Raw genomic sequence first — 27595 nt, forward strand, 5'->3', positions numbered from 1 at the left:
CTTCCCTCTCTCTCTATCCTCACATCCCCTGTCCAGACAAGAGTTGCCAACACAATCTCAAGTGTCCACCTGATATAATTAGCTCACTCTTCATCAGCGTCACTCTCCCACCCGCTGACCAGTCCCTTTCATGTCTGATGAGTTGTCTTCGGGGATGGTTCCTGTCCTGTGCCAACAGAAGGTCTGGGGACCATGGCCGCCGGGATTCCTCTAGTCTCAGTCAGACCATTAAGTTTGGTCTTTTTATGAGAATTTGGGGTCTGTATCCTACTGATCTCCTGCTCCCTCAGGGGTCCTCTGCTGTGCTCCCTGTCAGGGCAGTCATCCATTGTGGCTGGGCACCAACTAGTTCTTCTGGTCTCAGGATGATGTAGGTCTCTGGTTCATGTGGCCCTTTCTGTGTCTTGGGCTCTTAGTTGTTGTGTGGCCTTGGTGTTCTTCATTTTCCTTTGCTCCAGGTGGGTTGAGACCAATTGCTGCATCTTAGATGTCCGCTTGGTAGCATTTAAGACCCCAGACGCCACATTTCAAAGTGGGATGCAGAATGATTTCATAATAGAATTATTTTGCCAATTGACTTAGAAGTCCCCGCAAACCATGTTCCCCAGACCCCCGCGCTTGCTCCGCCGACCTTTGAAGCATTCATTTTATCCCAGAAACTTCTTTGCTTTTGGTCCAGTCCAATTGGGTTTCCTCCTTCTTAATCAATCTTTCTCCCCCTCCCTCTCTCTCTGGTTTATTTGCTTTATTTGGAGCAAATACACTTAAAATTAATAAACTCAAAGACCAGGCTCAATTTCGAGAGCCCCATTTATTTTGTTTTGGGGAAATCCAGTGATGTGAGTAACCATCTCTGCCTTTGGCTGTGATGCAAGCTTGTTCACTCCACACTGAGGCCACATCCTTCCTGCTCCTGCTGGGTCTGTGACTGCTATGAATTTATTGCATTTCCTCTCTGCTGTCCCTGAGGCTGGTGTCTGGGTGAGTTGGGGTCCACACAGCAGGGTGGCCAAAAGGGCTGGGGAGGAATGGGGAGGATGTGTCTAGGAGCAGAACTTGTCTTGGTTAATGAGCTAGGAATTTTTCCTGATACCAGCCAAGTCTGTCCTTCAACAACATTTATGGAGTGTTCTTTTATGCTTATCCTTATTCTGGGTTCTATGTGTGTACGAGTGCGTGTGTATGTGTGGGGTGGGAGGAAGCAAAGACAGCAGGAAAGGGCAGAAGTCATGGCTTAGACCCAAGTTTCACTGGGTTTGCCAAGCATCTTCTCAGGGGGTCTGTTGGATGGGATGAACGTGAGGAAATTTACCTCCTTACAATCCAAGGGGCAGTGGAGGTGAAGAACAGAATGGAGTGTGCTTGGCCTGGGCTTTCTGAATACAGAGGAGAGATAGAGTCCAGATGTGGACAGCGAGGCATCAAGAAAGATTGATGTAACAGGAACTGGGAAGAATTGGGGGAGCAGATGGGCCTGTCTGGAGGAAGAGTGTCTCCTAATGAACAGGGGGACGAGCTTGGGGGGAGGAGGTGAGAGAATTTGAGATGTCTTCTTGAACATCAAACTGAAGTTGTTCTAAATTCAGATTTGGAGAGTTTGCTCATTCCACAGAATGACTCTCTTTATGATAATTTTTAGGGCTTTGGGCTAGTGCACTGCCTTACAGGGAGTCCCTGTGTGGCGCAAAGGGTTAATGTACTCAGCTGCTAACCAAAAGGTTGGAGGTTGGTTTCCACCCAGAGGAGCCTTGGAAGAAAGGTCTGACAATGTGCTTCTGAAAACCAGCCATTGAACACCCTGTGGAGCACAGTTATACTCTGACACACATGGGGTCACCACGAGTCGGAGTTGACTCAATGGCAACTGGTACTTGTTTGCTCTTTTTCAAGGAAGAAAGGCTTGGTGGTCTACTGAAAATCAGCCAGTGAAAACCCTATGGATCACAATGGCCTGATCCGCAACTGATCATGGGGATGCCACAGGCAGTGCTTCTTTTCCATTGTGCATAGGATCACCATGAGTCGGGGACTGACTTGACAGCAGCTAACAACAAGAGAGGTTTTCAAAATATGGTAAAATGAACGGATCGAGGGAGTCATTCCAAACAAGCCAACTCATTCACCCATTAGTTCAAAATCCAGGAGACATCGGAGATCTAAAGATAGGAGAGCATATTTCCGGCTTTTGCAGAACTCGAAGGAAAATTATGTCTGTGAACAAACACCATAATGAAAGGCTGTGTGTCATAAGTGCTGGGGAAATGTTTGCCTTTTAACCAATTATTTTATCGTCTTTTACCATTTTTGTTTCTGTCTGACTGAGAAACCAAACCAAATTCGTTGCTGTCGAGTTGATTCCGACTTATAGTGACTGTATAGGACAAGGTAGAACTGCCCTCATAGGATTTCCAAGGCTGTAAATCTTTACTGAAGCAGACTGCCACGTCTTCCTTCCTCAGAGAGAGGTCGAACCACCGACTTTTCTGTTGGCAGCCAATCACTTAACCCCTGAGCCACTAGGGCTCTTGCCTGACTGAGACACCGAGTTATTTAGTGGAAAAAAAAAATTCTTATCCTTTTAGCCTATGAAAAGTTTAAGTGTTAACAGCATGAGCTTTGGAATTAGATGGCCCTGGTTTAAATTCTGGCTTTGTCCCTTTCCAGCTCTGAAATCCTGGGCAAGTCACTCAACATTTCTAAGTCAGAGTTTCTACCTCCCTAAAATGGGACTAGGAAAATACCTTCCTCATAAGGCTTTGTGCAGGTTAGTTGAGTATGTGAATCAGTGCAGAGCCTAGCACATTAACGAACAAACAACCAAACCAAACCCGTTGCCGCCAAGTTGATCCCGACTCATGGCGACCCTATAGGACAGAGTAGAACTGCCCCATAGGGTTTCCAAGGAGCACCTGGTGGATTCGAACTGTTGACCTTTTGGTTAGTAGTCAAACTCTTAACTACTACACCACCAGGGTTTCCTCATTCTCTCTTAAAAAAAAAAAAAGGAAACCAAACCCACTGCTGTCGACTCAATTCTGACTCATAGCGACCTTATAGGACAGGGTAGAACTGCCCAATACAGTTTCCAAGGAGCGCCTCCTTGTAGATAGATTTGAACTGCTGACCTCTTGGTTAGCAGGCGTGGCACTTAACCACTACACCACCAGGGTTTTCCATTCTCTGTTAGGTATCCTAAATTCTATTTCATTTCATTTTCTCTCAATCCATTTTCATCCTCCCCCGCAGTCACCCACCTTCCCTCTGTGTTCTCTCTCCTTTCTCTAATCATAGTTTTCCCTGTTATCACCATAGTGACCTGTCTCATACCCTCCCCCTTCTTTTGTACTTCATCCATCTTTCCTCAGGTCAAAACAGAGACATAGAAATGGAAGCTTTCAGTTGGAAAGAACTTAAAAATGATCTTTTCCACTACTGTGGAGCCCCAGGATTTATAGGCCACTTGACCGAAGTAAATGCTTGATCCAGAGTCTGTTCTCATACTCCATCTTAACTTCTGTTTCTTGTTAACAGGCTGTTAATCTTTTACACACAGATCAACTCTATCACTAAGGAACCAACCCTATCACTAAAGAAATGTTTTTCTCTGTGGTTAAGCTAAACAACATACCTGGGGGTCTTGACTCAAACGGTAATCAAAACCTGTTGTGTTAAATATCCTCAGGCTATTTTAACAATTTGTTCTCAGAATCTGTGTTTTGTAATCATCTCGTGAGCACCTAAGGATCCCTCCTCAGCAGGAATTTCCTGAACTATGCTCGTACAACTATGCTCTGTACAACTACGCTCTGCACATCTATGCTCTGTATCCAATCTCTAAAAGCCAACTGTAACAATGTAACCAATGACACCAAAAATGCCATCTCCAGATACCCCACCCTCAGCTATCTCACCTCACCAAATACCAATCAGAGTATTGTGCCGTTAGTTCCTGAGTTAATGATGTAAATATTGCCTGGGTGCTTGTAACTCCTCAGAGCGTTAGATTTCACTTTGTGACATCTAACCTTTCCCCAGTTTAAATTGCATCTTGCCTTTAATAAACCTCTTTGCTTTTACTTTAGCAGAGTACTCAGTATTTCTCTTTGATACCACTCTCTCATTTTATAGATGAGGAAACTGAAGTTGAGGAGTAGTAGTTTGTTGAAAGTAGTAGCCCAGTAATCAACGGAACCAGTGCTCTCTTGGTGGTGTGTTGAGGTACCATCATGAGCCGGTTGTGAGATTGGGCATACATTACACTGTGAATCCTATCAAGTCTGTGGGTTTATTTATTTTTTTTCTTTCCATAGGGAAACCTTTCTTCCATGGCTCATGACATACTCTTGAATCAAGCCAACAGAATAATTTTCTGGTAAGTATTTGGTGGGGGCAGTGATGGCTCAGTGGCAGAATTCTCTTCTTCCATGTGGGAGATCTGGGCTAAATTCCCCACCAGTGCACCTCAAGTGCAGTCGCCACCCATCAGAAAGTGAAAGCTTGAGTGTCGTTATGATGTTGAACAGGTTTCAGCGGTGCTTGCAGACTACGATAGACTAGGAAGAAAGGTCTGGCAATCTATTTCCAAAAATCAGTCAGTGAAAACCCTGTGTATCACAATGGTTTGATCCCCAACTGATCCTGGGGATGGCACATGACCAGGAAGCATTTTGTCCCATTGCGTATGGGGTTCCCATGGGTTGGGGGCCGACTCACTGCAGTTAACAGCACAATAATTATTTCGGTCATTTTTAAAAGTAAAGATGGTGACTCATTAAAGTCAAGTAATATTTTTTTCTGTTCATTTTTCTAGATTTTTGATAACTTAATTTTCTTTGGGGCAAGGGGAATACTTTTAAGAAGGACTCTTCTTACCCATACATGGTTTCACTACTCAATTTCCCAGCACCGATTTATGCCCAAGGACGCTGATCAGAGCTGCAGATGAGGATGGAAAGTGTGCGCTGCAGGCTGGCCTGTTTCTTGGAGGACCTGGAGGACAAAGACTTTAAAAAATTCAAAATGCTCTTGGAAGACTATCCTTCCCAAGCGGGCTATGTCTCACTCCCTCGGGGCCAGACAGAAAAGGCAGACCACCTGGATCTAGCGACCCTGATGATCGACTTCAATGGGGAGAGGAAGGCGTGGGGCATGGCTGTGCAGATTTTTGCTACAATCAACAGGAGAGATCTTTATGAGAAAGCTAAAAGGGATGAGCCCGAGTGGGGTGAGTGGAACGAAGACAGCATGTTTTCCTTTTAATCCTTCCTCTTATTATTTTGGCTTTATCCTCTTCCTTTCATAGCAGTGCTGTGACAAGATGGAGGAAAGCAATTTGCTTTTTTCGAACTCTGTTAAAAACCCTGCTCAGAACTTATCTATGCCAAGAAGCCTGTCCTGGTTAATCTCACTTTCTTACAAGAGAGTCCTCTGCCAGGAGCTTCCTCCAGTTCTATATCCAGATGGTGGCATCCTGGTTTCTGTCCAAAGCCAGCCTCATGAGTCAGCAAGCTTCCGTCTCTTCTTCCCATAGCTCAGGAGCCAGGTTTTCACCTTCCAGAATTACATAGTTTGTGGGACAAAGTCTTTCTTATGGCCACTACTTTGACGTTGGAGTGGCAAAAGAAATTCTCTTAATCCTGTGTATATGTTGGGGGTGAGGTTCTCCTTTTGGCCTGGTATTCTAGTCAAGAGAAGTACATATGGGAAGTCTCAGAGGAACCTAGAAAACCACAGGATGATGATGTTGAACAAACGGTGGTGGAAGAGGGGAATAAAATGAATTGATAAATAAGGAGAAGCATGGAGAATTGGTGCAAGGGTAGGGTGTAATGAAGGAGAATAAAAATGTAAAAATAATGTAATGAGGGAGGTGGAATTAGCCTGGACTACCTAGTAGTGGAATGTTAACAGCAAATTATCATAATTATAATTGTGTCAGTACTTATATACTCATATAACCAAACTATAATTATAATAATAGTTATATAACTACTTTGTGAAGCCATATTCATGAATTTTGTTGTTCATACCTCACAAGAATCCTGTGAACTAGGTGCTGTTTTTATCCATACTTTCAAATGAACAAAGTTAGCCTTGAGGAGGTTCTAATTACCATTCTAGTCAGAGCCAAGGGCAGGATTCAAAGCCCTGTGTGCCTTTTGCTGAAGTCTGGCTCTTAACCACTATGCTGTTTTGCCTTCTGTATGAATAATATCTAATCCCCACTTTTTACCTCTCTACCACTTCTGTTCTCAAACCAATTGCACATGCAAGCACTTCTTTCTCTGACCCTAACTATCTTATGTTAGGTTGTATTCACAAAATAAAGGACATAGTTCTCCAGACTGCCAAGTCTGCCCAAGATCTTAGATGTAAGCTTGGAAGTTCCCAAATGCATTGATGTCGTTCACCAACCAGGAAGTACATGGAGCTTCTGTGTCCAGAGCCTTTATTGGGGCTTCATTATGTAGGCACAAAAGAATGGATGACCTACCTCCTGAGGTCAGCTGATATCATGAGGCGTTCTTTCTGGCCTGGCCAGCTCCCACCTGAGTCACCTCTTTAGCGTAAATACTAAGGTGTGGTCTGGAGACCTATAGATAACAAAACCAAAAACCAAACCCAACCCATTGCTGTTGAGTTGATTCTGACTCCTGGCACCTTGGAAACCCTATGGGGCACTTCTACTCCATCCTATAGGGTTACTAGGAGTTGGAATTGACGCCATGGCAATGGGTGAGTTAGGAGTGCCAGTTTTTGACACTTGGTATTTTTTTTCCTTTTATATTCAGATAGTGCAGTTGATTCTACACCCAATGTGATGTGCCGGGAAGAAAGCATTGAAGAAGAGTGGATGGGTTTACTAGGGTTTCTTTCCAAAATCTCTTTTTGTAAAAAAAAGGAAGGTAAGTGATGGGAACGGTGCTTCCAATTAGGCTCTGAGACCCACTTCAGGGGGCGCTGGGAAGCTGATTACCTTGACTATCCTACATGCTGCTTCTCCTAACCCCTCAATGTTTATTGGGATGCAAACTACTCCTGTTTCAGGAAATCTATTATCACCTGAAGAAACTGAATTGATGTTCGCATGGTTTCTTCCAGTCCCAGAACCAAGAGAAGGTAGATGATTAAGGGTTTCTGGTTTAAACAGGCCTGGGCTGCAGACTACGTAAGGAAATAAGATCCAAAAAAAGCATTTTCTGGATGGTTTGCTGTTCTTCTGCTAAATTGTGTACATGAAGAATTTGACACCAGAGTTTCTGGAACATTCCATAGACAAGCAGCAGAGAGGTGCTTCTCATGTTTCTCAGTTCCAGTTCCCACTTGCTACTGATCACGGGTCCCTGTGGATAGTTCATTTCAAGTGGGTGTGTGAAGGGCTTTCTCCAAAGTCTAACTTTCTGTCTTTGCCTTAGATTACTGTAGGGCATACAGAAAACATGTAAGAAGCAGGTTCCAGTGTATTGAAGACAGAAATGCACGTCTGGGTGAGATTGTGAGCCTCAACAAACGGTACACCCGGCTAAGTCTTGTCAAGGAGCACCCCAGCCGAAAGGAGAGGGAGCATGAGCTTCTGGCTATCGGTCAAACTGCGGCCAAGACCAGGGACAGTCCCACGAGTTCCATCAAGATAGAACTCCTGTTCGAGCCTGATGAAGAGGATGCTGAACCTGTGCACACAGTGGTGTTCCAGGGAGCGGCTGGCATTGGGAAAACAATATTGGCCAGGAAGATTATGTTGGACTGGGCGTCGGGGCAACTTTACAAAGACAGATTTGACTATTTATTCTACATCCACTGTCGGGAGGTGAGCCTCATGACACGGAGGAGTCTGCGAGACCTGATCGTTAGCTGTTGCCCTGACCCAAACCCTCCCATATCCAAGATAGTGAGCAAGCCGTCCAAGATCCTGTTCCTCATGGATGGCTTTGATGAGCTGCAAGGTGCCTTTGATGAGCACACAGGGGAGCTCTGCACAGACTGGCAGAAGGCAGATCGAGGTGACATTCTCCTGAGTAGCCTCATTAGAAAGAGGCTGCTTCCTGAGGCCTCCCTGCTCATCACCACACGACCCGTAGCCCTAGAGAAACTCCAACACTTATTGGACCATCCCCGCCATGTGGAGATCCTGGGTTTCTCAGAGGCCAGGAGGAAGGAATATTTCTTTAAGTATTTCTCAGATGGGCACCAAGCTAAGGAAGCCTTTAGGTTAATTCAGGAGAATGAGATCCTCTTCACAATGTGTTTTATCCCCCTGGTTTGCTGGATAGTGTGCACTGGGCTGAAGCAGCAGATGGAGAGTGGAAAATCCCTTGCTCAGACATCCAAGACCACCACTGCTGTGTATACCTTTTTTCTCTCAAGTTTATTGCAGACCAGAGGAGGAACCCAGGAGCACCATTTCCCTGCCAACCTACGAGGGCTCTGTTCTTTAGCTGCGGATGGAATCTGGAACCAGAAAATCCTATTTGAGGAGTATGACCTCAGGAATCATGGCCTGCAGAAGGCCGATGTGTCAGCTTTCCTGAGGATGAACCTCTTTCAGAAGGAAGTGGACTGTGAGAAGTTCTACAGCTTTATTCATTTGACTTTCCAGGAGTTCTTTGCTGCCATGTACTACCTGCTGGAAGAGGAGGAAGAGAGGGAAACGAGGAACATGTCATTGAGTTGTTTGAAGCTTCCCAACCGAGATGTGACAGTCCTTCTTGAAAATTACGGCAAATTTGAAAAAGGATATCTGATTTTTGTTGTTCGTTTCCTTTTTGGCCTTGTAAACCAGGAGAGAACCTCTTACCTGGAAAAAAAATTAAGTTGCAAAATCTCACAGCAAATTAGGCAGGAGTTGCTCAAGTGGATAGAAGCTAAAGCTAAGGCCAAGAAGCTGCAGACCCAGCCCAGCCAGCTAGAATTGTTTTATTGCTTGTACGAGATGCAGGAGGAGGACTTTGTGCAAAGGGCCATGGGCCATTTCCCCAAAATTGAGGTCAACCTCACCACTAGGATGGACTATGTAGTTTCTTCTTTTTGCATTGAGAACAGTTGTCGTGTTGAATCACTTTCCCTGGGTTTTTTTCACAACTTGCCCAAGGAGGAAGAAGAGGAGGAGGAGGAAGGTCGACGTCTTCCTGTGGTTAATTGTGTTTCACCATGTTCACATGCTGCCTGTTCTTACCGGTAAGGAAATTCAGCTTCAGGCAGGGGATAGAGAATGCCCTCCTCTTTCTAAGCCACCTTTTTCTTGCCAGTTGCTCCCTCTTCCCTCTTCTCAACTGTCTTTCAAATTAATTTGCCACTAAAACCCATAAACCGGTTTCTTCTGTCAAGTCGACTCTGACTCATGGCGACCCCATGTATGCCAGAGTAGAACTGTGTTCCATAGGGTTTTCAACTGCTGGTTTTACACAAGTAGATTGCCAGGACTTTCTTTCAAGGTGCCTCTAGGTAGACTCAAACCCCAACCTTTCTGTTAGCAGCTGTCTTAGTTATCTAGTGCTGCTATAACAGAAATACCACAAGTGGATGATATTAACAAAGAGGAATTTGTTCTCTCAGTCTAGGAAGCTAGAAATCTGAATTCGGTGTGCCAGCTCCAGGGGAAGGCTTTCTCTCTCTGTTGGCTCTGGGGAAGATTCTTATCATCAATCTTCCCTTGGTCTAGGAACTTCTCAGTGGGGGGACCCCGGGTCCAAAAGATGCACTCCCCTCCTGCTTCTTCATTCTTGGTGGCCTGAGGTCTCTCTGTCTCTATGCTCCCTTCTCTCTTTTATATCTCAAAAGAGATTGACTCAAGATACAACCTAATCTTGTAGATTGAGTCCTGCCTCGTTAACATAACTGCTTCTAATCCTGCCTCATTAACATCATAGAGATAGGATTTAAACACATAGGAAAATCATATCAGGTGACAAAATGGTGGACAATCACATAATACTGGGAATCATAACCTAGCCAAGTTGACATATATTTTTGGGGGACACAATTCAATCCATAACAGCAATTGAGCATATTAACCCTTTGCATCACCCAGGGACTCCAGGCAATTACCAATATTACCTAATAATGCCACCACTACACACCTATTTCTACTGCGCCCTTTCATTGGCTGAGATCCACTAGTGGTGGTAAGGCAGGTGGATAAATGAGATGGGCAAAAAATTAGTAAAACAATGAACAGAGATGTTTGCTGAATAGCAATTCGGCGTAAGGAACAATTCTAGGTATTACTTGGGGTATAAACCAAAAACCAAGTCCATTGCCTTCAAGTCGATTTTGACTCATTGCGACCCTATAGGACAGAGAAGAACTGCCCTACAGGGTTTCCAAGGAGCAGCTGGTGGATATGAACTGCTGACTTTTTGGTTAGCAGCCTAACGCATAGACACAGTGCAACCAGGGCTCCATGTCGAGTATTAAACACCCACTGCCATCGATAAAAATGTATAAAAATGTTTCTAAACTCAAATTGCTTGTAATCTACTTGGAGCTCTAATACATAATAGTAAAATAGCCATGCCAGTCAATACTCGAGGGGCAGAACAGCCCTGGAGACTATGTCTCAGGAACACAGGAAAGCAGAGTGCCCTTGGAGCTGGAGGCTGAGGGGGCTTCTCAGAGGAGTGAAGTTTAAGCCTGCCTGAAGGTTGGCAGTATGAAGGGAATTCTGGGCATGGGGACTAGCATGAAAAAATGCATGAAAATGGTCTGAGGAAGAGTGTATGTAAGTGACAGTGGGGAGGTGGCTTCATTGGTGCAAAGGTAATGAGTGGAAATTGAGGGTTTTTGCAGAGTTTCCATGCTAAGACAGACTAGGAAGAAAGGCTTGGTGATCTACTTCCAAAAAATCAGCCTGTGAAAACCCTATAGATCACAGCTGCCCAATCCCATTGTGCATGGGATTGCCATGAGTTAGGGGCTGACTTGATGGCAGCTAACAACAACAGGACTGGAAAGGTGAGACTACCTCCTCTAGCCTCCCATGTTGTTTGTTCCAGGCAGTTGCCAAAAGCACCCACTTCAGGGTCTCTTTCACACAGATTTGCTGGGAGTTGGAATCCAGTCTCTGTGTCTATAAAATGAACTGGTTGAGTGACCTGATTTTGGAAGTCACTTCCAGGGTTAACATTCAGTGACTCCCGGATGGGGGCATCTTAGTTTCCTAGGGCGGCCATTACAAAATTCCACAAAGTGGGTGGCTTTAAAGAGCTGAAATTTATTGTCTCTCAGTTCTAGAGGCTAGAAGTCCAAATTCGGGGTGTCAGCAGAGCCATAGTCTCTGTCCACTCTTCGGGAAAATCCTTCCTTGTCGCTTCTGGTTTCTAAAGCCTGAGATGTCTCTTGGCTTTCCTTGGATTGTAGGCACATCTTCACATGGTGTCTGTCTTCCCTCTGTGTATGACTCCCCTTGTCTGTTCTCTCTTTTTATAAGCACAACTCAGAAGGGATTAAGACCTACCCTACTCCAATATGACCTCCTTAACTTACAGAAAGGGAAAACCCTATTTTCAAACAGGATCACATTCACGGGTACAAGGGTGAGGAATGGAATAGGGACTGTTCCGCACAATTCAGCAGGTAACAGAGACTGCCCACAGTGGCTGGGTGGAGGTGGGCCTTCGGGGCATGTATGGATTTAACCTCTATAAAAGACGTGGAAAAAAAAATTGACATTGAATAAAAATTAAGAAAAAAGGGAGGATATGTCCTTCAACTGACTTTCTGCCTTGGCACCACTACCGGAACGGCCTTTTTATTCATCACTCAGTCATCAGGGACTGCTCACGTGGACTGTGGCAATGGCTGAGACCCAGGTCCTGCCCATGACGAGCTTCAGGCCTGGTTGTGGAGATAGCTGGGAAACAAGTGAAGAGGGTAGAGCGTCATGTGCAATTATAAGGACACTCAGAGCATAGGAACCCTTGACCAGCTTGGGGAGTTAGGGAAGGTGTCTCAAGGAGTCACACCTCAGCTCAGTTCTGAGGACTAGGGAGTGAGTGCAGGGAAAGGACAACCCAGGCAGAGGGAATAGGGGTTTGGATGGCAGAAGGTGGGAAAGAAGGATCCTTTTTGACAATGACAAGAGTTCAGAATGGCTAGATAGAAGGCAGGAGAGAGAGAAAGAGAGAGGGAAGAAGGGAGAGAAATAAAGAGAGAGAGCAGAGAGTAGAGGGGGAAGATGGAGAGGAAGAGGAGAGGAAGGAAGTAGATCTGCTCACGAAGGAGCTTAAAAGTGAGGCAGAGACAACAGGAAACCTGACCAAGGTCACTCAGCTATGAAGAAGGCTTGCAGGAATTCATACTCATAGGCCCTGATACGGAAGCCCAGTGCTTATTTCTCTAGAGGCAGCTACTTTTTTCTGAGGGTAAGCACTTGAGGCAGCTACTTTTTTCTGAGGGTAAGCACTTGCCTTTGTATGTTCTAGAACATTGCAAAGACCAGCTGGGTGCTTGTCAGAAGTGTAGAATCTCAGGCCTGATCCTAGACCTTCTGAGTCAGAATCTGCATTTTAACAACAGCCATCAGTGATTCAGTGCATCAGTGGCTGCACAATGGAATTACCTGGGAGTTCAACAGTTTTATTCCTTTGGGTGAGACCCAGGTCTTGTGATTCTTGAAAGCACCCCTTGATATGAAAAACCCTCTGGAATACATATCATAGGGTCTCCAGGCCCATGGACAAGATGTCTGACTGATGAGTAAGGGAGAAGAAAACCCGAGGGAGCAGAAGGCACTTATAGTCAGGCAAAGTCACAGACTTGCTTTCTTTACACTGTAAGTTATGGGGAATTGGTTTTGCCAAGGCTCACTCAGGCCCTTTCCATTTCTGGGTGAATGATGTTTAGTTCTGTGACCGATTTCTTAATCCCTGGGAGACTTTCTCTGAACTGGTACCAGCCACTCCTGGCCCCTAGCTTCAATTTGGTATTGTAAGAGACTGATAATTTTTCCCCTTCCCTCTTCCCATCTTCTAGTTTGGTGAACTGCTACCTCATTTCCAGTTTTTCCAGGGACCTTTTCTCGGTCCTGAGCACTAACCCGAGCCTTACCGAATTGGACCTTAGTGACAATACTGTGGGGGACCCTGGAATGAGGGTGTTGTGTGAAACCCTCCAGCATCCTGGCTGTAACATTCAGAGATTGTGGTAAGTCTTTCTGTGTGTGCATGTGTGTGTGTGTGCATACACACTCACACATCCATGCATGTGAATGTGAGTGAATGAAGAAGGACTGGAGAAAGTTGTCTTAGTCACCTAGTGCTGCTGTAACAGAAATACCACAATTGAAAGCCTTCAACAAACAATTTATTCTCTCACAGTCCAGTAGGCTAGGAGTCCAAATTCAGGGTAGCAGTTCCAGGGGAAGGCTTTCTGTCTCAGTACTGGGAATCATGGCCTAACCAAGTTGACATATATTTTTGGGGGACACAATTCAATCCATGATAAAAGTCTTGGGGACATGGTAAGTGGGAAGGCACAACTGTTTGGAGGCTAGTAGTTTGGAACGTTTTAGATTGAGGAGAATGAAGGGGGACTAAAAAGAAGTCCTTTCTTATAGTTCAACAAAAAGGCCACGAGTTTGATACTTCCCTGGTCATGTGATGAGAATTAGAGGGCTTCATCATATAGAATTGTAGTTGCCTAGGCTGGAAACCATCAGAATATGATATATGGGTTTAATCACCACAGAGAATTTTCTGTAGCTTTATTAAAACAACGCTTGCTCCTCAGCCCAGACTGAGTTGACTTGACTTGAATTTGCAGATAACCTGAGCCATGCTTCCAGCTCTATTCAGTCACACTCTCTGTGATATGCAGAAGCATCTGCATTTTTGATGAACTACACAGCCAGTATTAAAGCCCGACACTCTTGGATGGTGTCATACCTCCCTCTGTCTTTTTCTCATACCACCCCTTGACCAAGTCTTATCAATTTTACCTATAAACATTCCAAAGAAAGGTGATCCAAGAGAATGCAGAAATTATTGAATGATATTATATCACATGCAAGTAAAATTTTGCTGAAGATAATTTAAAAACAGTTGCAGCAATACACTGACAGCGAACTGCCAGAAATTCAAGCTGGATTCAGAAGAGGATGTGGAACAAGGGATGTCATTTCCGATCTCAGAGAGATCTTGGCTGAAAGCAGAGAATACCAGAAAGATGTTTACCTGTGTTTTATTAACTATTCGACTGTGTGGATCATAACAAATTACAGATAACATTTCGAAGAATGGGAGTTCCAGAACACTTAAACATGCTCATGAGGAACCTGTCCATAGAAAAAGAGGCAGCCATTCGGACAGAACAAGGAGAAACTGTGAGGATTAAAACCAGGAAAGGTGTGGGTCAGGGTTGTATCCTTTCACCATACTTATTTAATCTATATGCTGAGCAAATAATCTGAGAAGCTGGACGATACAAAGAAGAACATGGCATCAGGATGGGAGGAATACTCATTAACAATCTGCCATATGCAGATGACACAACCTTGCTGCTGAAAGTGAAGAGGACTTGAAGCACTTACTGATGAAGATCAAAGACTACAGTCTTCTGTATGGATTGCACCTCAATGTGAAGAAAACAGAAATCCTCACAACTGGACCAATAAGCAACATCATGATAAACTGGCAGTGTTTGGTTCTGTTGTACATCAGGTCACTATGAGTAGCAAGTGACTTGAAGACACCTAATAACAACAACAACAACAACATATGCATGTGAAAGCTGGGCAATGAATAAGGAAGGCCCAAGAGGAATCGAGGCTTTGAATTATGGTGTTGGCGAAGAATATTGACCATATCATGGACTGCCAGAAAAACGAACAAATCTGTATGGGAAGAAGTACAGCCAGAATGCTCCTTAGAAGCAAGGCTGGTGGGACTTTGTCTCACATACTTTGGGCATGTTATCAGGAGGGACCAGTCCCTGGAGAAGGACATCATGCTTGGTAGAGGGTCAGCTAAAAAGAGGAATATCCTCAATGAGATGGATTGACACAGTGCCTGCAACTATGGGCTCAAACATCGAAACAATTGTGAGGATGGCGTAGGACCATGCAGTGTTTGGTTCTGTTATACATAGGGTTGCTATGAATCGGAACCAACTCAATGGCACCTAAAAACACCACCAAACAATTGTCTACTTTCCTCATCTCCACTCCACCAGTCCGGGGCTAAATTACCACCATGACTTGCCTGGACTATTGTAATAGTTTTCCAGAGTGTCAGCTCACTGAGGACAGGATTTGTGTTTGTTTTGCCATTGTGTTTGCACCATCAAGGCAAGCGTCATAACAAACATCATGGCTCAAAAAATACTATTAAAATAACATTGTCTGTATGGCCTCTCTGCACCCACTTCCCTCCACACAAATCCATTCTCCACACAGAATTTAGAGGATTGTTTAAAAAATTGATTTATGCAGTTCCTTTGCTTAAATGCCTTCTCTTCGCTTGTCTGATAAATTATAAATCCCCCCTCCCTTTTTTTAAAGGCTCTGGCTGTTTTTTGCACTTCACTTACCTCTCCAAGGTCATTCCACACCCTCCCCCAACAGTTGCTCCCTGTGCGTGGTGGGCGCCCCTATGTGATTTTAGAGAGTCAGCTGTGGTCTCAAGAGGCACAAGCAGGAAAACATGGGTGATAATGAGATGTTTTGTGGATGAGTAGAGATCTGGTTGTCCACATGCTTGCAGTTGGCGTCAGGATAGGGACAGAGAAGGGGGTGGCCCAACAGGCTCTACCCAAAAACCCGTTGCCATCAAGTAGGTTCTGACTCATAGTGACCCTATAGGGCAGAGTTTTCAAAGAGCGACTGGTGGACTTGAACCATCTACCTTTTGGTTAGCAACCATAGCTCTAAACCACTACGCCACCAGGGTTTCCAACAGGCTCTAGGACATATGAAATATTGTCCTGGAAAACAGATGGAAAGTTGTCCTTGCCCAATGGCAGGGACACATTGTTGGTAGTGGTATGGTGGTGGTAATGACAGGGTGATTGTAAAACAAATTAAGAAACAATGTTTCTTGCTCCTCCAGATGGAGGGCTGGGATTAAATCATCAAACAGAGCTATGGAGTACAATGTTGGTGAAGGAAAGTAGATGGGTACAGCCCTAGACAGGACAGCATTAAGTTGAAGGAACTTCAACTGTTAGGACCTGGAATTGAGAGTGCATGTGGAAAGGATGTGGAACCTACAGGTTTATCACCCTTTTCATTTACGAAACAGAAATACACCGTTTATCCATTTGAGGATTCATTACATTTAGGCTGGTGTTATTTACTACTGAGGACTCACTGACTGGTTCTTAGTAATTGTGGTCTCAGGCTGTGAGCTAGTGAGCCTGAGAGCCAACTTCCCAGGATGACTCAGGGTCTATTCAGGAGTTCGCTGATAAGAAGATTATACTTTAATGAAAACGGTGTTATAATTTTCTTTTTGCATCATGATAAAACAAGTGTCCTGGTGCTGAAATTAAGCATAGAGTGTCAGGCAGTTGCAGAGAAGAAGGCCATGTTCTGATTCTTTCTATTTTTGTTCTTTGTGTGAAGGTTGGGGCGGTGTGGTCTTACTCATGACTGTTGCCTGGGCATCTCCTCGGTCCTCTGCAGCAACCAGAAGCTGGTGGAACTGGACCTCAGCAACAATACCCTGGGAGACTCTGGGGTCAAACATTTGTGTGTGGGACTGCGGCATTTATTCTGCAATCTGCAGAAGCTCTGGTGAGTCTGCACTAATTTCCCTTATGAAGGGTAAGACTGCGGGTTTCATGAAATACAAGGGGCTAGAGTTTTAGGGTCGTCGTGAGTCGGAATCGACTTGACAGCAATGGGTTAGAGTTTTAGTGTGAGAATAGCTCTGCCCGGTAGAGGACTTCCTGTCTTTATCTCTGAGTGTTTGCCAGTTAGTGTTTGTTATGGGAAAAGCTCATACTATGCCCTGGAGGGAAACATAAGTCATAAAAGTAATGATGCCTCCCTTTAAAGTACTTACTGCCTAGCTGAGAAAATAAAACCAGGATTTTAGAAGAATCTTAGAACTTCATGACAAATGCCACCCTCAGTCCCCACCCCAATAGGAAATAGAGCTAAAGCAGTGCAGACACGTATGTTGTATAGAGCCCTTCACTGCACACTTCAGGGAGATGTGAATTTTTAAGAAGCAAAGAAGACACTTAAAAATGGTAGGAAGGTGGGAGGAGCAGTGTGAGTTTAGAATGGACTTGAAAGAATCTTATTTGCTATTACATTAAAAAAAAATCAACAGTTAATATTGAGCTTGGACTTGCTGCCTTCCCATGTACGGACTAGACTAGAGACAGAAGCAGGTACGAGCCTTTTTAGCTCAAGGTGATAAGTGGGGAGAGAGAGAGGTGTGATTGTGACACTCTGCCATCTCTGTGGAAGGCTGGTCAGCTGCTGTCTCACATCAGATTGCTGTCCAGATCTTGCGTCAGTCCTGACCACCAACCAGTCCCTGACCAGACTGTACATGGGAGAAAATGCCCTGGGAGATGCAGGAGTTGGAATTTTATGTGAAAAAGCAAAGCATCCACAATGTAAACTGCAGAAATTGGGGTAAGTCTTCTTGGGCATCTTAGCAGGAAGGCAACTCTCTTCAGTTATTTGGAAAATACGGGTGAGGATTATTTCTAATCAGATGGAATTGAGGGTGGATAAGTGAGGAAACAGTATCTGAAGTGGTTTGAAGCACTATATACTTGTAACATATTCTACTGTTAATAAGATATTTTGGGGTCCCTGGTGGAACAGTTAACAAGCTTGGGTGCTAACCAAAAGGCTGGAAGCTTGAGTCCATGCAAAGGCTCCTCAAAAGAAAAGCCTGGTGGTCTACTTCTGAAAAATCAGCCGTTGAAAATTCTGGGGAGCCCAGTTCTGCTCTGACACACGTAGGGTTACCGTGATTTGGAGTCAACGTGGCAGACACTGGTGGTCATAGAATAAGATATTTAGGATTATGGAATGAGAGATTTTTAATTGGAAGAAACCTTAGAAGTTGTGCAGCCCAACTAAATGAAAATTGAATGAGAAAGAGTGAATGAATGGATGAAAGACTTCCTTCTAAGAAATTCTTGTGGATAGTCACTTGTTTTATGGGTGAACACTTCTAAGCATGTGTGTCATTGCTGCTCAATGCTTCCTCTACAGTAGGATACAGTTTTAACTAGGAGACAGTTCTTATACTTAGGCAGCACCCCATCTTTGTTCTGTGCATCAGTCCTTGGTCTGCTCCATAGAGCTTCACTGGCTGACTCAGATCTCAGTTCCATAGAGACAACACTCACACCCTGGGCCTTCTTATCTCTTGTCTAAGTACCTCTAAGTCCTCAATATTATGTGGATTAGCACCTTCACCAATTTATTCATGCTCTCCTACATTAAAGCTGGTTAGTTAATGTTCTAAATGCCCAGACTTGAACCTAGTACTCTTGAACATGCATGGTGAGACTTTTACTTTCTTTGGTGGGGCACTGTGCTGTTGCTGGAAGATCTTATGTTTTCTATGTTTTTAGCAGTTACATCAGTTTATCAGTTCTTGTTGGACTTTTTTGTTTTTGTTAGTTGCCGTTGAATCGGCTCCAACTCTTGATGACCTTATGTATAATAGAATGAAACATCACTTGGTCCTGTGTCATCTTCATGATCATTGATATGTTTTGAGCCCATTGTTGAGGCTATTGAGTGACTCCATCTCATTGAGGGTTTCCCTCATTTTCGCTGACCCTCTGCTTCACCAACATGATGTCCTTTTCTAGTGATTTGTCTTTCTTGATGACGTGTCCAAAGTAAGAGAGATGAAGTCTCGCCATCCTCGCTTCTTTGGAACATTCTGGTTGTGTTTCTTCTAAGGCTGATTTATTTTGTTCTTCTGGAAGTCCATAATATAGTCAATATTCTTCACCCACACCACTGGGTCAAATGCACCTTGGTTATCAAAGTGACATCTTTGCTTCTTAAAACTTTAAGGTGGTCTTTTGCAGCAAATTTGCCCAATGCAGTACGTCATTTGGTTTCTTGACTGCTGCTTCCATGGACATTGATTATTGATCCCATTATAATGAAATAATTGACAACTTGGCAATTTCTTCTTCATTTATCCTTGATAGATAATAATAACAAATACCTACTAATAATAACACACTTAATATGTATCACATGTGTTCCATGTTCTTTATATGGGTTATCTCAGTTGGCCTCATGAAAATCCTGCAAAGTCGATACGTGTTCCCAATTTACAGAGGAGAAAGAAAATACTAAGGGAACTTAAAACCTTTGCCCAAGGATACCCAGATGCAGACATAGTCCTGTGTGACCCCATTGGCCACTCCCTTAATCCCCAGTGCACTGCCTTATGACTTACTGCTAGTGGACTCCATTTAGGCCTTCTCCATCTAGTTCTCTTCTCTCCAAGTGTGGGATCTCACATTTAGTGCTGTTAAATTTCATCTTATCTTTCCTTTAACCCGTTGCCTAGATATTTTGAATCTTGATTCTGTCAATTTTATCTCTGAATACAATAAGCAAACTGTATATGTCTTCATTCACATTATTGAGATAAGTACCAACCAGACCAGAATTAAAGACCAAATGTACCAGGAAGGGTATTTCCTGAGGAATAATCCATTACTCTGTAATTAACTGTCTTTTATCTTCAAAAAGGTTTGATACTTCCTTGGACTTGTCCCATCAGCCATCCCCAGATATAACCATATCTCTTACCATAGACAAGTTTCTGGAAAAAGTCTATATTCAATGCCTCAATTTTCTCATCTTTTATTATTACTCTCTCTCAGCAAGTTGACTTCTGCTGCACTCGGTATGTTCAAAAGATATGAATTTGCCCCATTATTTGCTAGACTGTATTGTTTGCTGGGGGATCTGTTGTGGGTGCTGATGGGAGCAGTGAATAAAACAGACCAAGACACTGTTTTCAGCAACATATTTACAGGAGGTGAGAAACAACAGACAAGCAAATAGACATGCAAACATATTTTATGAGAAAAGCCAGAGTGACAGTGCAAGCTGCTACTTTGGCTAGGTGGTCAGAGAATGCCTCTTGAACGGGTGACACTTGAGAAGGTACTAAGCGAAGCAAGGGCCTGCATCATGAAGGAGCTGAGGGAAAAGCGTTCCTGGCAGAGGGAACAGAAATGAAGAAGCCCAGGGCATAGACTTTCTCAGTTGACCCTCTTTTCCCATGGTGCTCAGTGATTCTGGTTCAACTCCTGTAGATCCTTCTCAGTCCTTACTTAATTGGTATCTGCTGCCTCCAATTCTGTTCCTCACCTCCTCCTTGAAACTGTTTTCTTCTCTTTCCGCTCAGTCTTTCCTCCTAATTTTTTAGCTTCCTCTTCTCTGGGTCCTGTGTTGGTATCTCTTGCTGTGGTCTGAGGATTTCACCACTAGTTTCCTTATTTTCTAAATGCTTCTGCACTCTCTTGACTTTCTCATATGCCCCTTAGCTTCAGCAACAATCCAGACCTGTTAGATTTTTATTACAAAAGTAATACATGCTCAGAGAAAAAATATCAAATAATACAGATATGTGAAGTATAAAGTGAAAACAACTTCTCACTCCACTTTTGAGAGAACCATTTTAAACTGTTTGATGAGAAAACTTCGATTTTGTTTTATACGAACACCCATTCATACATCTGTCTGCCTGTTCATCTACTAATCCATCTTCATACACTCTATTTATCAAACATGGAATAAAAGCATAAATACTTTCCTATGATTTTCTCTTTGCATTTATCATGGATAAATTTCCATGCTGCTATATGTAGATTTATATTATTGTATATATCATAATTTATTTAACCATTCATTGAATGATGAAATTTTGAGTGGGTTTCTACTTTTTCACTACTACAAACAACGGGGCAATGAGAATCCTTGTTTTCACAACTTTATGGAGGTGTGAACGTTTCTTTAGCAAGGGTACCTACAAGTAGAGTTAGTGAGTCAAAACTTTTTGATATTTTATATTTTGTTAGATATAGCCGAATTTTCTTTTCTTGGATTTAGGCCCTTTTCTCTGGCTGCACGTTGTACTTGCTCCTCTTTCCCCTGAATATTTCACAAGTGTCACAAATGGAGCATTTCCAGTGTTGGTTTAATTATTGTAACCTACTCTGTCACCCCCATTCTTTGACCTGCTCCTGACCTCTCCTTCCTGTCTTACTCAGTAGTGGGACTTTCCAGCAGGCTTCCCAGCAGTAACCAGAGGGCAATTCTAAATTCCCTGTTCTCTTTACTTTCAGTTCTCTCCCCCCGTCACGTTTCATTTATGTAACACCAGTGGAATCTCTCTAAACTGGAAGTTTGATAATATTGGGCCTTTGCTCTAAAACTTTCCAAAGTTCTTTGACGTCAGAGTGAAGGTAACATACCTTAGCTCAGCACACAAGGACCTCTCTGACCCAGCCCCAGATTGCTGCTCCTGCCCTTGCTCCACCCCATTTTGAGTCATCTTGAATTAGTCTTGATTTGTAAGAACGCAGTCTGCTCTTTCCACCCTTTCTCACATCTCTTCAACATACGCCCAATTATTTGACCTTGAGAAAAAGACATGATTTCATGAATCTCAGATTTCTAATCTGTAAAAGGTACATGATAGTTATAACTGTGCTGCCTCCCTTGCCAGACTGAGGTAAGAATCAAATAAGACATGACTCTTTGATGTTAAGGATTATTACTGGTTATGGGTAACCCGGGTGTCTTTCTGGAAGAAATGGTTGTCAAAGTAGCTGTGCTGTCAGGGAAGCCTGGATATTGAGGGCTCTTCTCTCTGACTGTTTCAACAGATTGGTGAATTCTGGCCTTACATCACTTTGTTGTCCAGCTCTGTCCTTGGCACTCAGCACTAACCCGAATCTCACGCACCTTTACCTAAGGGACAATGCTCTTGGAGACAAAGGGATCAAGATACTCTGTGAGGGCCTCATGAACCCCAACTGTAAGCTTCAGATGTTGGAGTAAGTTCCTTGGCTTACACTGGTGATGGGGATATGTGGTAGCTAAGGGTGGAGGGAAGTTTGGGGAGAAGGACAGCTAGATAATCTATGTTTGAGAAGTGATGGTAGCTTTCAAGTGTTTGGCTTATTAAAGGATTATAGGACTGGGAAGAATTCTACTACTAAATGGTGTAAAGGAAGAAACTCAAATTTTTTTTACACCACAGTCCTGTCTACCACAAAAGAGTGGGGTAGCATGGGACTTGTGTTTTGGGAAAATCTGGGGGGAGACACAGATTTTTTGGGAACATCAATTTAAAAATTACTTATTAATTTGATATACACAATCCAATAACTTAAAAAAAAATTGTCCCATCTAAAAAAGGAGAGAAAAATAATTATTGACATGTAAGGTTGTTCCACAAATTCTATACTATTTGTGTTCTAAACTTCATAGGCTAAGGTCTGGAAGATTTGGGAGGAAAGCTAAAGGAATGTTTTCCTTCAATCACCCCCTTTCTTGCAGATTAGACAACTGCAGTCTCACCTCACACTGCTGCTGGGACCTGTCCACACTTCTGACCTCTAACCAGAGCTTGCAAGAGCTGAGCCTCGGCAGTAATGACCTGGGCGACCTGGGTGTCATCCTTCTTTGCGAAGTACTCAAACAACAGAGTTGCCTCCTGAGTAGCCTACAGTAAGTGTGCTCTGGAGAGATTTGTGCAGTAGGGTTCAGAGTTCTAAGGAAAAATTGACCGGTCACAAAAACCCAGGAAGGCTATGGCTTCATTTTTACTCAGGGTTAGGTTGTGCTTCTGCCAGTTAGTGCAGGTTTAAATTTTTTTTAAATAGGTTATATGCATCATTAATTACGTATTTAACTCCATCCAGGCATCTAGAATAACCAAAGTTTGGTTGGGTGTGAAAAGATTTTCCATCCATATTCCCAAAAGAAACACCAGTCCTAACAAAACTGGCCAAATAGGATTATATTTATATGCAAGGGATTGTATTTTAAAGAACTGGACAAGTCTGTAGTTCATTCCAATTGGAAAGGTCTTTGCATTGAGCGAGTGTTGTTGGTCTTGTTTCTGAGGTTTCCTAAGCGGAGAAGGAGTGCTCTAGAAATATTAAGATCAGAAATTTCATAAAATTTAGCCTATCTGCAGTGTGTTTGGTTACCATTGGCTTCCTTCAGTAATTAACAATACCACCAGTGTACTCATGACCTCTCTAATAAGGGCGATCTTATTAGTCTCACAGCTTCTGTCAGCCCACGCAATCAGCCAAATCAAGATTGTTAGAAACTACACAGAACAAATGATCTGATTTTTTTAATAGTTAAGCTGCAAGGAAATTTTAAGAAAAGAGAAGGAAGAAGAATGTATACCAAAAAAGATATAGGAAGCAAAGCACCTGATTGCGATGTATGGACTTTATATGGCTCTTGATTAAGTGAATATAGCATAAAAAAGTTGCAAGAAAATCAAGGAAATTTAAACGTCGACTGAATATGTGATCATATTTAAGAAATTAATGCTAATTTTTTAGGTGTAATAATGGCATTATAGTGTGTTTTAAAAAACCCTCTTAGTGTTATACAGCGAAATGTTTATAGATACATGGTATGTCTTTAAAATAATCCATTTGTCAGAGAAGTGGGTAGGGCATAGATGAAATAAAATTGACCATTAATTGTTAACTGTTGAAGCTAGGTAGTGGGCACATGCAAATTTACTATATTATTCTTTATACTTTTACATATTTTTTAAATTTTCCAAAATCAAAGGTTAAAAAATAATAATAACTCCATTGCACATGTAGCACAGAATTTCAGAGCTTAGAGGTTTACAGGGTTAAGGGAAGTGAGTTGAGATTTTTGAGGCCAAAACCCTGTAGAGAATTTCTTTGAATAGTACAACCCAAGGCTTTCTATTTGCTTTTACAGCTTGTGTGACATGTATTTCAATTATGAGACAAGACATGCATTGGGAACACTTCAAGAAGAAAAGCCTGAGTTGACCATTGTCTTTGAGCCTTCTTGGTAGTTATGGAAGCAGGGGTGCCTGGCACCATGTTCTATAGCACTCATGTTCCACGTGCACACAAGTGGGAATGAATGCTTCTCGATCCAAGGTCAAGACCACAGCTCTGTGATTCTTCTGGCCCAGAGTCAGAGAGTGGAAGCTTGCTGATGGTGCCTTTATGTAGGGGATTTGAACATCTTTGTTATCCTCGGGTTGAAGACACCATGGCAATAAAATCATTAAGATCATATTGTTCTAATCATAGTGCCTCAGTTAGAGGATATTTCGCCTTGGTGGCTTTGTGTGATTAATTCATTCAATAAAGCACTTTTTATGTCTTTTTCTTCTCCTTTCACTCTCTCTAGTGCTCCTTTTCCTTCCATCTTTTTCCCTTCTTCTGTTTACTTTTGTTGATATTATCATCTATACCATCTTTCTCTTAACTGACCATGATATAGAATGAGATAATTATGTATTATGTTGCAATTTTGTGGCAACACCTTATTTATTTTTAATTTTTTGTAACATTAATATTTTCTAATAAAAATAATTTGTGTTTACTGTAGCTATTTGGAGATCAAAATAAAAACTTCATAGTATTTATTGAGTATAATTGTTTCCTTTCTTTAATTTTAAAAGATTACAACAAGAACTCTTTATTTAAATTACTAAAGATAAATGAAATTGATTTATGTAGTTTTAAAATCTTTTCAAACAATTCAACTGTCATCAGTGGAAAACAAAATGCCCTCACCCTAATGCTAATAATTAGAATTCCAGCTTTGGTAGAATGGAAACCATGCAGGGTCTTAGAATACTAAATAGACTATTATGTGGAAAATGCATTTTGCCTTTAATAGGTAAGAATTTATTTCGAGATTTATCTCATCCCAAAACAGCTCATCTACAACACTTCAGTTAACATTAATCGTTAATAAATAGTGATTGATTGTTTCACTCTGCATGGAACAGTTCCTGAGCCACATGGAATCACTTGGAATGGAAATATTACTTCATTTGCAAAATGAGGCCATCCAAACTCTGTTACTCAAAATGTGGCTCATGAACTGTGCATAAGAAGCTTGCACAAGAATGTAAGTCAATCATATTACTAAGCACAATTTTTAAGATAAGCTGACTTTTTTTTTTCCATAGTAAGACTTTCTCAACAAAGGAAGCGGTGTGAGATTTACATTCAGGTTCATACTCTTTGTCTTGTCTAGGACCAGCATTTTTGAATAGCACTGATTCAGACATTTGCTTTCTACTTCATGGTAAAGTTAGCTATTTCAGATTGCCTACCTGCTACAGATACTTTGACAAGCTGGGTAATTTAAAAACACATAGCTGAGCTTGAAAGAGAGAAAGTGAAATTTCTGAGTACTAGGAATTTAAAAGTGCTCTGGTAAACTTAAGAGAGCCCTTTGGTGGCTCTGAGGAATATCTGAATAAAGAACCCACAGTATGACTATTTATTTGGAAAAATCCATGAGGCTATGCATACTATTAGAATTAAAACAATGAGCAAAGTTGCTGGATATAAGCTCAATATATAAAAATCAACAGCATGCAGTTGAAAAAAATAGTTTCAACCACCATAGTACAGATTGGATTAAGCACAAAGTTTGAGGGAAATTTAAATGAGGAGCAGGATAGCTGCATAATCTTAAAATATGTCTCCACAGATGAATCTTCAGTTGCAAAAGAAAAAAAAATACTACCTACACACTGTTCAGAAATTGGACCACACCTTGAGTATATCATAAAATATAACATCAATGAGGGCAAATGGACATTTGTCTCCACATATGATGTTTCAAGAAGAAACCTATATAGGATTCTGGCTGAAAATGCGTAGTGGGAACCTACTCTTCAGAAAACATCAGACAAACTCCAAATGAAGAAATTCTATTCAAAAAGGAAGGGAAATAATGTCATAAAAGAAAAAAAAAAAAAAAAAAAGGAAAAGAAAGAAAGCTGTGAAAATGTTCCAGGTTAAAGGAAGATAAAAAAGACATGATAACTAAATGCAGTACCAGACCCTAGTCTGGATCCTGAACTGGAAGGAAAAGATGCTATAAAAGCCACTTTTGGGTCAATTGACTAAATTAGAATATGGGTGGTAGATCAGATAAAACTATTTTTATTAATGATAATTTATGGTCTTTGATGACTATGCCATAGTTATATAGGAGAATATCCCTCTTCTCGATAATCACTGAAACGTTTAAGAGTAAAGGGCCATCCTGTATGCAATTTACCTCCAATTTTTTAAGAAAAATAAAACATTATGTATAACGAGAGAGAGAGAGAGAGAATGCAAATGATAAAGCAAATGGGGTAAAAAATGTTGATAATGGGTAAATCTGGTGAAACTGTGTGTTCTTTATATTATTCTTATTACTGTAACTTTTTTGTGCATATGAAATTGTTTCAAAAGGAAAAGTTAAAAGATAAAAATGATTAACAGTATTCCTAAAAATCTTATCAATCATAGCAATAAAATTTATAAAGTATCTAGACATTGTGTTGGTTGCTGAGGACTCAGTGGTGAGCCAGATTAATTGGATCCCTGCAGTCGTTTGACCAAACACCCTACACTTATTTATCCCACTGAGTCCTCACATCAGTCTTATGAAGTAGATACTGTATGTACCTCCATTTTACAGAAGAGAAAACTGAGGCTTAGAAAAGTCAAATAACTTTTCCAAAGTCATGCATCTAGAAAATAACAAAACTTGGATTTAAACCCCCGATTCTGCAGCCCCTGGTGGTGCAGTGGTTAAGAGAGGCTGCTAACCAAAAGGTCAGCAGTTTGAGTCCACCAGCTGCTTCTTGGAAACCCTATGGATCAGTTGTCCTCTGTCCTATTGGGTAGCTATGAGTCAGAATCGCTGACTCCAGCGATTAATCTGACTCCAGAGTGAGATCCTGGGAGAAAAATGTTAGTTAAAATCTTACAGAACACAGCTGATTAATTTAACTGCCACCAATAAGTTGCACACCTGTAAAAGGCTGAACTGGCAAAGAGTAGCTGCTGAGGCTTCTTATGTACGACAAAACACTTTAAGGGATTTGGATCCTTGGTTTAAAAGTTTAGGTTTTATGGGACATCCCAGTTAATTGGCCAAAAATATGTTTAGTGCTTCTGTTCTACCTCCTAGTTTGTTGTGTAGTGCCTGCGGTCTTAAAAGTTTGCAAGCAGCCATCCAAGGCACAACAATTGGAACAACTGAGACTAAAGGAGAGTCAGGGATAGGAGGAGGAAATGGAATGTGTAGCTAATCACCTCTATGAACAACTTCCCCCTTTGCCATCAGACCAAAAGCACTGGATGGTACCTGGCAGCCACGACTAAACAGTTTGATCAAAGATTCTAGAGAAGAATCCTGACCAAAAGGTGGAAAATATAGAGCAGAACTTAAAATTCTCATGAAATTCAGATTTTTTGGAGCCATGGGGACTGGATGAACCCCTGAAACTATTGGCCTGAAATAATCTTTTTTTTTTTTTTTAATTTTCATTGTGCTTAAACAAAAGTTCACAAATTAAGCCAGACTCTCATACAAAAACCTATCAACACCTTG

The 27595-nt window shown here is 42.1% G+C and overlaps 1 protein-coding gene across 7 annotated transcripts; it reads left to right on the plus strand.

Moving 5' to 3' along the window:
• The first annotated feature begins 862 nt into the window (after nucleotides 1-862).
• On the plus strand, nucleotides 863-25984 carry NLRP3 (NLR family pyrin domain containing 3). Of its 7 annotated transcripts, none has more exons than XM_023540332.2 (11): nucleotides 863-981; nucleotides 4311-4372; nucleotides 4811-5224; nucleotides 6792-6905; nucleotides 7416-9174; nucleotides 12970-13140; nucleotides 16556-16726; nucleotides 17411-17581; nucleotides 21832-22002; nucleotides 22508-22678; nucleotides 23930-24621. In XM_023540332.2, the coding sequence occupies exons 3-11, from the start codon at nucleotides 4942-4944 to the stop codon at nucleotides 24027-24029; spliced, it is 3111 nt and encodes a 1036-aa protein (XP_023396100.1). In that variant the 5' UTR covers nucleotides 863-981; nucleotides 4311-4372; nucleotides 4811-4941; the 3' UTR covers nucleotides 24030-24621. The 7 variants fall into 7 exon arrangements, with proteins under 7 accessions (XP_023396100.1, XP_023396099.1, XP_064135734.1 ...); XM_023540331.2 differs by having other exon boundaries at nucleotides 4904-5224; XM_064279664.1 differs by lacking the exon at nucleotides 863-981 and adding an exon at nucleotides 989-2073.
• The last annotated feature ends 1611 nt before the right edge of the window (nucleotides 25985-27595 follow it).

The sequence above is a fragment of the Loxodonta africana genome, chromosome 2, assembly GCF_030014295.1.
Source record: "Loxodonta africana isolate mLoxAfr1 chromosome 2, mLoxAfr1.hap2, whole genome shotgun sequence".
Classification (NCBI taxonomy): Eukaryota; Metazoa; Chordata; class Mammalia; order Proboscidea; family Elephantidae; genus Loxodonta; species Loxodonta africana.

Excerpts from the sequence above, each read along its gene's own strand:
- NLRP3 (XM_023540332.2), top strand. The coding sequence starts at position 4,942 with ATGAGGATGGAAAGTGTGCGCTGCAGGCTGGCCTGTTTCTTGGAGGAC. Across the intron at positions 22,003-22,507 it reads TGTAAGCTTCAGATGTTGGA|ATTAGACAACTGCAGTCTCA; the intron begins GTAAGTTCCTTG and ends CCTTTCTTGCAG. Across the intron at positions 22,679-23,929 it reads TGCCTCCTGAGTAGCCTACA|CTTGTGTGACATGTATTTCA; the intron begins GTAAGTGTGCTC and ends TTGCTTTTACAG.